The following is a 16,375-nucleotide window of genomic DNA, read 5'->3' on the forward strand; positions in this document are numbered from 1 at the left end:
TGCGCTAACTCGATCTTACGTGGCTTCACATATACAGCTACATTATCCATCAGTTGTATTCTCATCGTATTATTTCGCCAAAAGTTCTTGCACGGTTGACACTCTACCAATAGACGCATGTGCACGCTTCCACAATTCGTTCAATCCGCTCGAAATGTACATTAAAATTGTTTCTTCCCTAAACTGCCCCTTTTTACCCATAGCCAGCATCTCATACACATAGTCAATCGGCGCTTCACAACGACTCCATTTTCTACCAGCCAACCAGTTGTGATAAAACACTTCGTTTTTTGTCGCAGGAAAACCGATCACTAATTGTTGCTTAAAACTCTCCCAGGTTTTAATCATCGCTTGATTGCTTTCCCACCACAACTTTGCCGAACCGCTTAAACTTAACCGCGCACAATGCAGCTTCACTGCATCAGTCCACCCATACAGCTCTCCGGTCTCCTCGATGTTCTGTACCCATACGTCCGCACTCGCACACACCGTGTTACTAGGGTCAAATGGGCTCACCAACTCCTTGATCTCTCGAACGTCTGGTACACGACAGCGCAATTCATCTCCAACGTGCACTTGTTGAGTCTTCAGCCTGATCAACTCTTGACTCATTTCGTCGATCCTTTTCTGCAGCATCTCGATCTCCAAACCTTCTTTTTTCTTCCTTTCCGTTACAAACTGATCTTCCCGGCTACTGGCATCCTCGAATTGTTCCTTCTCTTGCTTGCTCATGACTTCCTCTGCAAGATTGTACGGCTCCCGAAAATATCACGCTTCAGTTCGATTGAACACTTCCAGAATATTTTCTCCGCTACAACAACTCAACTATCGCTTCCGGAAAGGATTATTTTGTACAGGTAACTTTCTGGCGAATCCTGTCTACAGCTTGTAACAAATGATCCTCTTGAGTTGACTGCTAATTCACGACTGCTTTATTCACCTTAATCACTTACATATACACTTACATTCCTAACCGTAACTCTAACCTAACCAATACCTATACCTATTATTACAACCCTCACCCATACTTATACCTATTGTTATACATGTTTAACGAATACAACAATTTGGTTCGGCTCGGTAAACGTCGGGTGGACACCGGAACGTAAGAGAGCAGACTTTTTATGATTTTGTATGACTTCGGCTGTTTTGGACCCCACGTGTGGACCTCGCCCTCCGTATGGTAGCGGAACAAAGTTTTTTAATTACAAAAAAAAATTATCTTGTATTAATGGCTGTAGTAGACGCAAATTATCGATTTATGATGTGTGATGTAGGAGGTTTAGGGAGTGATTCAGATAGAGCATGCATACAAGCAACATCTTTTTACAAAAAAAAAAAACTTATAAAAGGGAAGCTGAATCTACCTCCTGATGAAAAACCGGACGATAGTACAACGCCGTTGCCATACGTTTTTGTAGGTGACGAAGCTTTTGCGCTCCGTAAAAAAATTAAAACCTTTTAATGAGCGACAATTAAATTACCAAAGATTTTTTTTTCATTTTTCGTTTTTCTCGAGCTCGCCACGTATTTGGGATACTAGTTTCAAGATGGCTCCTATGATGTTAAGAAACATAGAAAATATTAATACAATAATATTGACTAGTTGCTATCTACACAATTTTTTGGACCAATTCAGTAGCAGTTATACATTTCAGGAGGTAGATGAGATTAATAGCATTAATCAACAATGCTTTACAAATTCGGAACTATCATCATATACTAATTCTTTGGAATAGGCAAAACGGGCCAGAATGAAGTCTGTCGAATATTTCATGAATAGTGGTGTTGTGGACAGAACCAGCATCGTAGCGTACGGTTGGGGGTTGTTTTTTGTATGAATCTAAAGTGTTATTGTTATGTGTAAAGATTTTGAATATATATTTTAAACTTAAGTACACGGCGTAACATTTTATTGATTTCGTGTGCACCAAGAAAAACATAAAAGTGGCAACGAGATTTACCTCATCGTTAAGTCGAGCTCGCGATAAAAAAAAACCTTCATCGTGTTTTTTCCCTCGTGCAAACCGTTACGCAGAATACCCCGTGTTAAAAACAGAAAAAAACTCATCATTGAGCCTTAACCGTCATGTGTACGACCGCCTACCCGGGTAAGTTTTGCATCTTTATTTCAAAATATCTTTGAATTGAGAAGTCGTATCAACTCCAAATTTTTAAAATGCCTCAGAAAAGATGTTTTCTAACCATGTTTAAAAAATAAAAAATTTCAAAAATATTTGAATTTATTTTTTATTATTTAACTTTATATACCCTTCACATGTACAACCGCCTACCCGTGTAGGTCATACATTTTGTATGGAAGGATGATGTTTTTCTTGGTTAAAAGGGTATATATTTTGAGTTACTTGTTAGATCTGAAAGAAAACTGTCTCATAGGTTCATAATAATGTTTACTAACATATCGTAGTAAAATTAGAATTTTAAAAATCCTGTCAATATTTTTTTCAATCAAAAATATGTTGTAACTCCAACACCCCAACCGGCCTTGCCGCAAGTTTTGAGTAGATGCTTCGAATTTTTATTGCTTGTTGTGTAACAATATATTGAAAATAACACAAAAATCATTTTCAAATGATATCAACCACTACTAGCAAACGAAATAGAATACTCTGGCTGAAATTTTACACACACATTCATATTTTTGTTATAGTGTTTCTGCGGAAACACTCTCTGGCCTACGCTAGTTTTCTGCCGTGTCTCTCTGCGTCTGCCTGCACCAGCAAATTGCGTATTTTTGGCTCATTTCGGTAGTAGGTAAAGTAGTTGAACAATGAAAAACCAAGATTCTCTGAAAATATTGAACAAAATCACAATAAGACTAGACTTCACGAGACGGCACGTGCAGCTCGTTCGCACAAAGAATATTGTTCACTTCATGTTCAAAAACGAATCAAGAAGGTTGTGTTAGTACAGTGATCAAGAGATTGTTTGAATAATTTGCGTTAACAATCTTTCGAAAGAAGTGAGTAGTGGAAAAATATAGTTAATGTATTGTTGAGATCGAAATCGTTTTTTATCACATTTTTTACTGTTTACTCTAGAAATGGAGGAAATTGAATGGCTAACTCCAGAGGAACTTTCAAATCTTACTGAAGAAGAAAGAAAAGCTTATACTCAACAAAAAATACATGAATTTATGGAATACGATAGCGAAGATGAAAATATGATTTCTGCAGTAGTAGAAAAAGATGAAATTCCTGTATTTGATCAAGTGATCATAGATTCTGATGCTGAAGAAATACAACTACCAGAGTATAATCCTCTCGAAACTGATAGTGATGACGATTACGCAGAATCTTTCCAATCTTCAAGCGCAACATATAAAACTAACGATGGAACTATTTGGTCAAGTCAACCAACCATACGCCGTAAAATTTTAGCCCACAATATTTTACGGTCTTCACAGTCACGTCCAACGCGCAAAACGGAAAGACTTAGCATAATAAAGACCTTCAAGCTGTTGATGTCTGACGAAATGATTGATATCATTGTTCGGGAAACAAATAGGAAAGCGCAACAAATTTATGAACGGGAGCAAGTCACAAACTCAGCAAAATCAGCAAGCATGCATACGTTTAAAACATTAACCACATCAGAATTCGAAGCATATCTTGGGATTTTATTACTAGCCGGAGTTATGCGTTCTAATTACGTACACTCAACGGCACTATGGAAAACATCTTCACATCCAATATTTCGTGCAACAATGAGTCTCCAACGATTTCGGTCGATCAATCGTTTCATTCGCTTTGATGACGGACGAACGAGAGAAGTTCGAAAGGAAATGGACAAATCAGCAGCAATATCGGATATATTTGCAATGTTGAATAGAAATTTACAAGCATGTTATGTTGCAGGTTTGCATGTAACCGTTGATGAACAGTTATATCCTTATCGTGGTGGCACAGGATTTACCCAGTATAAACCATCTAAACCAGCGAAGTATGGGATAAAAGTGTGGTGGGCATGTGACGCAGTCACATCATACCCCATCAAAGGCCTTTACAGGGTTAGCACCATCTGGACAAAGGGAAGACACCAAGGTGAGCGTGTAGTAAAAGATTTATGTAGAATTTTCGTGGAAGTGGTCGTAGCGTAATTTGTGATATTTTTTTCACAAGTTACAACTTGGCCTCATCATTAATGTCAGATTTCAAACTAGCACTTTTAGGAACAGTAAACAAACGACGAACGTTTGTTCCGCCAATGTTTGCTAACCCTCACGGTAGGGAAATCCAATCGACACTATATGGCTTTAGCTAAAACATTTCCATTTGTTCCTATATTCCTAAGAAGAACAAGTCCGTTGTTATGTTGAACAACAATGCATTATGACAAAGATGTCCAAGGTCCAAAAGAAAAACCTGCAATGATAATTGATTATAATAAATTCAAGGGAGGAGTCGACAACATAGACAAATACCTTTCTGAATATTCTACCAAGAGGAAGACGAATAGATGGCCTTTAGCATTTTTTTTCAACATTTTGGACATAGCTGCATTTACTACTTTCAATATATATAAGGAAAATAATTTGCAAAACTGCCAATCTACGGATTATAGGCGCATGTTTTTGCGACAATGGTCCGAACAACTAACGATGCCCGAGATTCAGAGACGTTCGGAAAATGTGCAAATAATGCGACACTTTGGACCACGCAGCGGAGTGGAAAGCATGTTTGGAGGACCATTGATAGCTGTTTGAAATTAAATTTACTTCACACTTTATGAATTTGATCGCGCCAGTTTATCGACGGATAAAAACATTTATTGTCGTTTATTTATACTTAATTCCACAACTTCACAATTCCGCTTCGTTCGTTTTTGCGTTCTTGCTTTCTTGGCGTCTTTCCTCGGTCTCATCCTTCCTCGCTCTCTTTTGTCAATTCTCTGTAGTTCATATTCACGGCAAGTTGCAAGGTTGGATCGTTTTCAAAATTACCGTTAACACGACATTCGTGTTTTGACGTTCGTTACACTCCCCCCCCCCCCCCCCCCCAGTATGCCAGTATGTCCTACGAACGTCTAGTACCGCTAGTTTTACCGCGGGTCTCTCGTAGATTGCTCCAGTTGATGTTTTTACTGTTGCTGAGCGGACCTGTCCGTCTGCACTAACCTTTCTTGCTACCACTCTTCCTCTTGGCCTACAGTTCCTTGGCAGCTTTGGATCAACTATCAGCACGATATCGTCAATTTTGATTGGAGTAGGTGGAGTGAACCACTTTGATCGTCGGGTTATCTCTGGCAGATAGTCACTCAACCATCTTTTCCAAAATTGATTGGCTATGATCTGAGAAGTACTCCAGTTCTGTCGCTGGCTAGGTCCATGATCATCTAGTTGCACTAATGGTTTACTTCCGTTCGATGAGCCTAGTAAGAAATGGTTGGGTGTTAGGGCAGGTGCAGCATCGTGATCAATAGAGACATGAGTAAGTGGTCTTGATTTTACTACGTTTTCAATTTCAATGAGAAGGTTGTTGAGAATTTCATCTGATAACTTCTTGGAAGTACACGCCGCCATAAGGTTTGACTTTACTGTGCGTATTAACCTTTCCCAACTGCCACCCATGTGTGGTGCTGCTGGTGTAATAAACTCCCATTCCGTATCGGCGTCTACAAACTCTTTTGCAATATCCTTTTCATTGAATTCTTTATCTAGCTTCGCTAGTTCTCGCTGTGCACCAATAAAGTTTGTTCCGCGATCGCTGTAAAATTTTCTTGGGCGGCCACGCCGAGAGATGAAATTTCTTAGAGCTATTATACAAGAGCTCGTTGTTAGAGTTTGAACTAACTCAAGATGTATAGCCCTAGTCGTGAGACAGATAGCCCATCTCTTTTGGTTACTTCTGCCCACTGCGACTTCTATGGGTCCAAAGTAATCGATGCCTGTATGTGTGAATGGTCTGGAAAAAACTTCTAGACGTCCTGGTGGTAGATCACTCATGCGCGGTGGGTTCGGTTCTGCTTTTTCATTTTTACAATGTTGGCAATTCCTACGTACGTTGTTGAACAATGGGCGGAGCCGACTAATGCAATACTTTTGACGCAATTCATTTATCTAGTTTATGACTGTTTCAACATAAACCTGATATCAGATGGGAGCTGACTAATACATCAGAAGCCACCGATTGCTCTCCATGTTATTCTGTCATGCATTATGCACCTTTATGCAATTCCGTGGCTAATACTGATTTCGTTGATGGGTTGCATAGTACCGGATTTTTTTGAGTTGAGTGGTATAGCAAATCAATCTGGGCGTCAATTAGATCTGGTCTTCGCAAACCTTGCCGCAACCAATATTTTGTGCGACTCAATCACACCTCTGCACTCTGTGAATGGTACTTCGGCTCTAGAGAACTTCCTCCCATACATAACACACTGTAGTATTCCACTTCTCAGTGAGGACTTTCATCATCCTTCATTGGATATGATGATTTATTATCCCGTACAACTATCCCACACCACCAACAGTCACACTCGCAGTACAGTCAATAGAAATTTCTTCAAAACGAATGTGGAACGTATGAATGCCCTTATTGTGTCGTTTGACCGCAATTTTCACTGCTCCAACTTTTCCACTATCGACGAAGCCACCGATTGCTTTAGCGTTTTTATGCGCTCAGCGATTAATTCCTGCGTTCCTGTTGCTCAACGAAAGTCTGGCCCCGATTGGTCTAATGCATCTTTAAGACGGTTGAAAAAAATAAAATCAAAAGCCTACGCGGATTACAGTAGAACGAGATCATCGCTGCATAGGAGAATTTTTTTCGATGCACTGAACAATTATCGTCGACATAATCGTGTGCTCTACCGCTCCTTCATTCGCCGTACTGAAAGGCAGCTGTTTTCTAAGCCGACACGGTTCTGGAGCTTCTGGAACAAACGGCGCAATATAAGAAGTATCCCTCCGGCAATGAGCTACAATGGCCAAACTAGTATTGATACATCCGATATTTGCAACACTTTCGCCAATCGTTTCGCTGATGCATTCACCCTTCCTGTTCACAATCCTAACACACTAGCAGAGGCCACTTGCAATACTCCATCGGATGCTATCGATTTTATTATACCCACAATTGACGAAGCATTAATTGCGCGCACACTCAACGATATAAAACCATCTACATCATCTGGACCTGACAATATTCCCGCATACATATTGAAGCACTGCCGTCAATCACTCGCACCCATTCTTGCCAAAATATTAATGATTCCCTTATGCGTGGCACGTATCCTGAGTCCTGGAAACACGCGCGAATGATTCCTATCCATAAAAAAGGCAGTCGACTTCATGCTAGTAATTATCGTGGCATTGTTTCCCTATGCGCTTGTGCAAAGGTGTTTGAGCTCATTCTATACAATCCGCTACTCACAGCAGTTCAAAACTATATGAGCCCTAGTCAGCACGGATTCCTCCCAAGGAGATCTTCCACCACAAATCTTGCTGAATTTGTTAGTTACTGCTTCGACAACATGGATCGTGGTACTCAAGTTGATGCAGTATATATCGACTTCAGGGCTGCGTTCGATAGTATCTCTCATGATATTCTACTCTCGAAGCTAAAAAACTCGGTTTCCTCGACTGGCACATCACCTGGCTGCGTTCTTATTTAACTGGTCGTTCGTACTACATAAGCATAGGATCTCATCGTTCTCACTCCTTCACCAGCTCCTCCGGTGTGCCTCAAGGGAGTAATTTGGGACCGCTACTCTTCCTCATCTATATAAATGATCTATCTTTCGTTTTACCGCCAGGCCAACACCTAATGTACGCCGACGATGTAAAAATATTCGCTCCAGTTAGAAACGACAGTGACTGTGTACGCCTTCAAACGATCCTTGAGAATCTGGATAGCTGGTGCAGCAGAAACGCCCTACAAGTGTGTGCTGATAAATGCCAGTGTATATCATTCAGCAGAGCCCGTCACCCCATCACGTTTACATACACTATGCTCAACACGGCTTTGGCTCGCACGACTTGTATCCGTGATCTGGGGGTGCTACTCGATCAGAAGTTGTCATTTCGCCCTCACATTGATAGCGTTGTTGCGAAGGGAAATCAGCTACTTGGTTTAATTACGCGGACCTGTAGCGAGTTTACCGATCCCATGTGCGTCAAGTCTATCTTCTGTGCCATCGTAAGGTCGTGCCTGGAGTACTGCTGTCCGATCTGGTGCCCGCTTGGTGTTGGTGACATCAATCGCCTCGAAGCCATTCAACGGAGACTCACCAGGTACGCGGTTCGACTCCTTCCATGGCAATCCCACCACGCTCGGCCCACCTACCATCAGCGGTGTCTGCTTCTCGGACTTGAACCACTCTGCTCTCGACGTAAAAACGCCCAATGCCTTTTCATATTCCGGCTCCTTAACGGAGAGATCGATTCCCCGGCATTACTAGCCAGCATCAATTTGTTCGCTCCCTGTCGGATTCTTAGATCCAATTTCCATCTCCGTGTACCGCGTACCCGCAACAACCATAGCCAGGGACACCCCATTATACGTATGTCCCTCGAGTTCAATGAAGTGTTAGATTTGTTCGATTTTAGTATGTCTACTTCTACGTTCAAGGAGAAATTGCGTCTACGTCACATTTAATGTTAGCTAGAGGTCTATTTATATGTTATAAATGATCATTGTCATATATATCTTAATTTAATTATAAGGTTGCCGATTAGACACGATGGTCCGTCGGTTGTGTATGAAAAATAAATAAATAAATAAATAAATTAGTTTTGTAACGTAATGTCTGTTAGGCAAAATAATAGGAAATTTTGCATCTTCTGTGGCATAATGACATGCTGCTACTCGGGATTTCATTCTTATAACTCCTTCTCGATCAAGCCAAGGAGATAGTTTATATAATGCGCTTGTTTTTGGGAGCTTTAGTGTATCACTATTTTCGGATGTTGAGAATCGTTTAAGTTCATTATACTCCATGCCGTAGCAATCTCTCTGCGCTAATTGTATAATATAATTTTCCGCCTCGCCTAATTCACTCGTTCGCAATGGCCCTCAATTGACATGTACTCTGTTACGAATATTATGTACAAATCGCTTAATCCATCCCACCACTTTTGTTATTTGCCGCCAGCTAGAATATTTCTCTACATGTATGGTTGGTGTGGCAGAAACCGTATGAACTAACACATTAGCTTTTAGTTCATTATCTGTTGAGTTATTTACATTATCAGCATAAGGCCATTTATGTTCGTCTTCATATAAGAAATCAGGTCCCTTGAACCATCGACTATCATTAGATAGATTTGGCGGGTGAGTCCATTTTGTAGCATCATCGGCTACATTTTGCTTGATGGGTATATATCGCCATTCCTTACTTTCCGACAACTCAAGGATCTCAGTTACGCGGAAGCCAACGAAAAGACTATATCGGCGGTGATCGGAATTAATCCAACATAATACGTCTCTTGAATCACTCCAGAAAATTTTGCGAGATATTTTGATCTTTAAAGCCTTTTCAACTGTGCTTGCTAGTCGAGCTCCAATAAGAGCTGCTTGCAACTCCATTCTCGGGACTGACGTTAGTTTCAATGGTGCCACCTTTGTTTTTGATGTTACGATGGAACAGCGAACGTTTTGTCCATGAACGACTCTCAGAAAGACAATGGCCGCCATTCCGCTCCCTCCAGCATCTACGAATGTATGTAGTTGAACATCTTCAGCATCATTGATGGAATATTGCTGGGAATAGCATCGGGTTATTTTTACTTGTTCGATTTGTGGTAGAAGTTTTATCCATATCATCCACTTCTTCAATTCTTCAATATGTACTGGTTCATCCCAATCAACTCTTGAGCGCCAAACATCCTGTAAGACCACCTTGAGGTATCCTAAAAAATGTGCAATTAGCCCGAGAGGGTCGAATATGGACATAAGGACTTGTAGCATTTCTCGTTTAGTTGGTGATCGATTTCCCGTTAACAATGATGTATCATAACGATGCCACCACACTTTATACGTCAGCACGTCTAGGGCAGTGTCCCACCACATGCCTAGAACTTTTTCTACGTGACTTTTTGATGAAAAGTTCATACATTGTTCGCTAGAAACACTTCCATTAACATACGCCTCAACGGATTTACAGTTGCTTATCCAATTACGCATTTCAAATCCTCTAGCACTGTGAACAGTTTTTACGTCGTTTATCAATTGTAAGGCTTCACTTTCTGTTTCAACACTCACAAGCAGATCATCAACGTAATGAGAATGAACGATAGCTTCGTATGCTTTGGGGTGAGTAGTTTGAAAACGTTCTGCGTTCCGATTTTTCACGAACTGGGCAGTGCAAGGTGAACAACATGCACCAAAGGTCAACACGGTCATAGTATACACGGCAAGTTCTCCATCTTGTTCTGTCCAATAAAAACATTGATACATTTGATCCTCTCTACGCATGCTTATCTGGTGAAACATTTCACGAATGTCACCTGCGATCGCAATTTGACCCAAACGAAAGCATAATAATATGTTCAATAGAGAACATAAAAGATCCGGTCCTTGCAATAACATACAATTCAACGATAGGCCATGCGAAGACTTCGCTGCTGCGTCCCAAACAATTCTTATCTTTCCTGGTTTGTTGGGATTTTTAATAGGGAAGATAGGTAAAAACCATTTTACTTCGGGGATTTCATTTGAATCCAATTTTCGAACATATCCTTTATGATAATATTCTGCTATCATATTATGTAGAGTGTGGTTTAGCTGTTCATCTCTTTTCATTCGTCGTTCTAAGTTGCGGTGACGACGTAAAGCCATCTCTTTATTTACTGGTAGACTGACGTTTTCTAATCTCCATAGTAAACAGGATTCATAACGAACTCCGTTAAAACGTGTGTTATTTTTAACATTGTTATCACCCGTTCATCATCTTTAGACGCTAAGTTGTTTTTTGTTGCTACCTCAAGACTATCTAGATCGAAATATTCTTTCATTGCTTGGTGAAGGTTACTGTCATCAGGCTCATGAAGCAGGTGAATGTTCAATTGATTGCTTGTATACGTTTGCGTCTCTTCGTTCACAGGGCCATAGATCGTCCAACCCAATCTTGTTTTTACGGCAATCGGTTCTCCAAATCGGCCTTCTCGCGTTTTCAATGGAGTAGTTAAACTTGAGTGTTGTGAACCAATGAGAATACGAGGCTTGGCGTTGGTATATGAGACCATCGGTAGTCCTTTAAGATGTTTAAAACGCCGTTCAAGCTTCTCTATGTCCAGTGTTTGTGAATGAAGGTTTAGTTCGCTTACCGTTCTTATGTTTCGTAAATACATTTGCCTTCCACCAGATTCACCATGAATTTGTAAATTCACTATTAATGAATCTGGTTCTTTTCGAATGCTTCCATTCGACCATTGCAGTTCCATAGGGCGGGGTGTTCCAGTAAGCTGCAATTCATTTGCTAGTGCTTGATCAATTAGTGTAATCTCAGAACCGTCATCGAGCAATGCATAAGTCGAAATTTGTTTTTCTGGTCCTATAATCACCACCGGAACATATTTTAGGAGTACCGATCCTTGATACCGATGTGAGTGTTATTTGCTGTCCTATTGTTAGAGGTAGGAGACAACTGTTGCTCTTGAATTGGTAAATTTCCATTGTTTCTCTGCTCGTAATGTAGCAGAGGATTATGTTTATACTTACAGCCGGACACTCCACATATTTTATCAGAGCAATACGGTGGGAGATGTTTCTTTAGACAGATACGACATATTCCATTATTCTTCACTAAAGCCCATCGTTCATTATGTGCCATGCGCAAAAACCCTTCACAACAATTCAAGGAACTGCAGTTAGCAGTACAACCCACACAATGACTTTCTTCTCTAGTTATTTGTTGGTTATTTTGATGAGAGTCGGTTGACACGTCATGTGCTACGATACTTTCTCGACGATGGCCACTTGGAATTTGTTTCTTTGAAAAACGTCCTTAATTAGATAATGAGTGCGCGTTAACTTGTCTACCGTTATGGTTTCCATATGGTACTTTAGAGGGTTTGGAAGGTTTTTCTTTTATATTCGAAAACGCTATAGCACTGGTGGCCGAGGCCAGTTGATATAACCAGGAATTAAATGTTGCGAGACTTATGTCCTGAAGATTGAAACGATATTCTGCCCAGCGCAATTGTAAATGCGGTGGCAGCTTGTGCACCAATTGATGTAATAAAGTAATGTTATATAAATTATCGGGCACTTTACATGCCCGTACGGTGGCACAAAAGTTCTGTACGGCTACTGCAAATTCTACCAAAGTCTCCAGCTTACTTTCGTCGACTGCTGGAAGCACAGTTATTTTATCGGTTATCGTTTGAACAATGCGTTCGGGTTGACCGTAGAGCATCCGCAAAGTTCCGATAACTGTGCCTACGTTCTCAGGATGCATTAATAAGCTTCGAACATCTTCTAGCGCTTTCCCATGGAGGCAGTTCTGTAAGCGTATCAAATTTTCATGGGCGGTAAAACCACACATTTCCGTGGTGTTGTTGTATGCGGATATAAATAACGGCCATTCTTCCGGACTGCCGGCAAATCGTGGCAGATCTTTCGCAAACGATTTCCGTGCATCTTTTTGTGCAGATGATAACTCCGCTTGTATTGTATTGATGTTCTGTGTTGGGTTTAGAACCGTATGTTGTGGTAATGTTTGCGGTGGTACGGCATGGACTGGTTCACTTTTCACGAATCTATTCTGTGACTGCGCGTTTTCTTCTACCCAGTCTTCTACTCTTAAACATTCTATATTACTTGCAATGCTTGACTCGTCATCTGAATCATCGGGTATTTCAGTGAGAAGGGCGTACTTCTTTTCGATAAATTGCATCTCGCATCGTCTTTCTTCTTCTAGCTTTGCAAGTAAAAGTTGTTTTTCTCTAGCGGTCGACTGACGATGCTTTTGAAGAGCGAGAACGCGGAGGTTTCACCGTTTTACATAGTAGCTCATTGCCTTTCATGTTCGATGACGACGCCTGCTGATCATTTGGCACATTTTGCGGCGTGGTGGGTGAAGGATCTTGACTTTGTTCCAAGGCCAGTTGGCTTGATATAGTTTGCGCGATTGTATTTTCTGCCATCTCAGCCTTCGCCTTACTTCGTGTCATACGCTCGCTTGTCGACATCTCACCTAACCTCACTTAGTGACGAACGGCACGAGGTGCTGGAATAATTGGTTTTATAATGTTTGAAATTAAATTTACTTCACACTTTATGAATTTGATCGCGCCAGTTTATCGACGGATAAAAACATTTATTGTCGTTTATTTATACAGTAGAGCGTCGATTATCCGGGCAGCTCGGGACCGGACGGTTGCCGGTTAATCGATTTGCACGGATAATGGTTCAGGAAATGTCAAACGCATATAAAACATATTAAATTCACTAGTTTTATTATTAATTCACCTATAATCAATCGATTAATCGTTAGTAGAATATTATTTTAATCAATAACTGTTGGTGTTACAACTGTTCTTGAACAAAAATGAATTTCGAAAATACCCCTAGACACTACAGAGCTGCACAAGAAACTGGTTACCCAATTGATTATCGCTGCAAACTTTCGCCGTACGTATGAAGAGCTGTCAGATATATGCGCACGGTTAAGCCGCCCGCCGGTTAATCCGTCCCCGGATAATCGACGTTCTACTGTACTTAATTCCACAACTTCACAATTCCACTTCGTTCGTTTTTGCGTTCTTGCTTTCTTGGCGTCTTTCCTCGGTCTCATCCAAGGATAACCGTAGCAATAGACGATGCGCAATCTCAGATTGCGCATATATTTATCTGTCAAACGGATCGGTTTGATATATTTATCTGTCAAAAAATATTTATATATCTCGGACATATAATCTTGAAAATTTATGCGCAATCTTGGCGCAATCTGAAATTGTATGGAAATGACGTTTATAGCTCAGGGTTGGCTACGCGAAATGACATATAGTTACGTAGACCGAATAGCTGAGTCCACGTAATAAGAAGCCAACACGTGGACACGCGCACCGAGCAACGACCGCATCACCGGAACACGCGCGCATAGCAACATGACGCGCATAGCAACGGGAACCGGCACGTGAACACGTGCATACCGGATATGCAGAGTCAGCAGCTATAGGGTAGAATCGAAGGCTAGGTGCATTGTAGAATTTAAGAAATAAGATAGTTGTAATTTGGATCAGCTCAGTGTTAGAAGCGCTTGCGCTTAAGCAATAAAGTTTTTTTTTATGAAACGTGAAGCCTTGCACTTATAATTGGCGCAGCCGTCCGGAGTGATTTAAGTGAGTGTAATTGTGTCAAAAGTGGAAAAGTAAGAGACTGGAAAAACTCTAACTAAAGTGATCCCGCAAGTGATAAAAGTTATCCAACGCATCCGGAGCAACACAGGAAGACAACATCGATCGAAGCTGTATTCCGCCGAGGAGTTGAGGATCCCCCACGCAGTTACCCACCTGGAAGGAAAACCAGCATCGTTAAATCACGAACCCGCGACACGACAGCAAGAAAAAAAAATCGTAAGTAATTCTTTTATTTTCATAAAAAGTGCAACAGTGTTTCAGTGGAAATCAGTGCTTGAAAAACCAGTTTTACTCGCGTCCTTAGGAAATACTACCAGATAGGTTTCTTAGGTAGAAAGTGACTTACTACCAGATAGGAGTAGCTTTTTCTCATCGTGGGAGTACTACCAGACAGGGCCCGTGATACAAAGAAAAGAAAGAGATCAACCCAGTGTCGTACACAACGAAAAATTCGTACATGAAAGCAACTGAAAGGTTCGATTCTCACAGAGATCTTTCAACCTCCGATAATCTTGAAACAGAAGGAGACAAAATGGAAGAGATCGCAACACAATTGGTCGAGATGATGCGAGCCATCACTTCTCTCCAAAACCAATACACAGCGCTAAGCGCAAGTACCTCATCAAGTAATGCAGGTAATAATAGGGCATTTGACGATTATTTTCGCATTCCTGACCCTATAAAATCATTGCCAACTTTTGAGGGCAATCGGAAACAACTAGCATCATGGTTATCAACTGCCGATAACACACTAGCTTTGTTTAAAGACCTAGTACCTGCAGCAGTGTACCAAATGTACGTTACTGCAGTAACAAACAAAATTTGTGGGAAAGCAAAAGACATCCTATGTCTTTCAGGAAGTCCACAAAATTTCGACGAAATTAAAGAAATTTTAATTTCTTCGCTAGGTGACCGACAAGAATTGTCCACCTATAAATGCCAAATGTGGCAAAATAAAATGACCGATGGGATGAGTATTCACAAATATTACCACCAAACTAAAGAAATTGTGCAAAATATTAAAACCCTTGCAAAACAAAACGAACAATACCGCACAAATTGGGTTGCAATCAATGCATTCATTGATGAAGACGCACTTGCTGCATTCATCGCTGGACTTAGAGGAAATTACTTTGGGCACGCCCAAGCCGCTCGACCTAAAGACATTGAGGATGCGTATGCATTCCTTTGTAAGTTCAAAGCGACAGAACAAAATGCAGGCAGCCTTACCAAAAATGTTCAAACCCCATCCAATAAACCACCTTTTAAGAATAAATTCAACCAAAATGAAAGTACCAGTTATAATAAACCAACTAAAGCCATTTCAGAAAAGAAATTTTCAATCAAAAACTCAGATAAACCTGAACCAATGGATGTAGATGCTTCAATGCGCAGTAAATACGCACAAAATAAAAAGCAATTCCACAACAACGAGGTTGAAACGGAACAAGAGTCCAATGACAGTGACAGTGATGATGAAACTGATCATTTTGACGAAGTAAATTTTCGCCTAGCAGGAAGTCTGAAAAACAATACTTAAATTCCAAAAAGAAATGCAACTATCTCCCATATTTACGCACTAAACAAGGTCTCAATCTATTGATCGATTCCGGCGCAAATAAGAATCTTATCCAACCAGGTGTTTTAAAAACAAAAAAGGAAATCAAACAGATCGGAATCACTAACATAGTGGGAAAACAAATTATAGATACCTGCGGAAAAACAAACCTTTTATACAAGGAAATTCCCTCACAAAAATATTACGAATTAAAATTCCACAATTTTTTCGATGGATTGATTGGCTTACAATTTTTAGCAGAAAATGAAGCTATTCTCAATTACCGAAAACAAACACTTGAAATTTCAAAAGTAATTATGCCATTTGAAAAATATTTCCCTAACGAGAAAAACTATAACCATGTAGTAACTCTCCCAACCAATACGGACGGAGAATGGATTGTTTACGAACCGACTAAACTTTGTAAAAAAATTACAGTTCAGCCAGGCGTATACTCAGCCAAAAATAAAAAAAACTACAATTTTACTACAGAC

At 40.4% G+C, this 16,375-nt stretch overlaps 1 protein-coding gene across 1 annotated transcript; it reads right to left on the reverse strand.

The window, feature by feature from the left end:
• Positions 1-8,765: 8,765 nt before the first annotated feature.
• LOC133392122 (uncharacterized) lies at positions 8,766-16,106 on the reverse strand. Its single transcript, XM_061650874.1, has 2 exons — positions 13,683-16,106; positions 8,766-13,191 (listed from the first exon to the last, which is right to left on the reverse strand). Exon 2 carries the CDS (start codon positions 10,797-10,799, stop codon positions 9,036-9,038), a length of 1,764 nt encoding a protein of 587 aa, XP_061506858.1. The 5' UTR covers positions 10,800-13,191; positions 13,683-16,106; the 3' UTR covers positions 8,766-9,035.
• Between the last annotated feature and the right edge of the window lie 269 nt (positions 16,107-16,375).

Source organism: Anopheles gambiae, chromosome 2 (genome assembly GCF_943734735.2).
Source record: "Anopheles gambiae chromosome 2, idAnoGambNW_F1_1, whole genome shotgun sequence".
Classification (NCBI taxonomy): domain Eukaryota; kingdom Metazoa; phylum Arthropoda; class Insecta; order Diptera; family Culicidae; genus Anopheles; species Anopheles gambiae.

Excerpts from the sequence above, each read along its gene's own strand:
- LOC133392122 (XM_061650874.1), bottom strand. The coding sequence starts at position 10,799 with ATGGCTTTACGTCGTCACCGCAACTTAGAACGACGAATGAAAAGAGAT.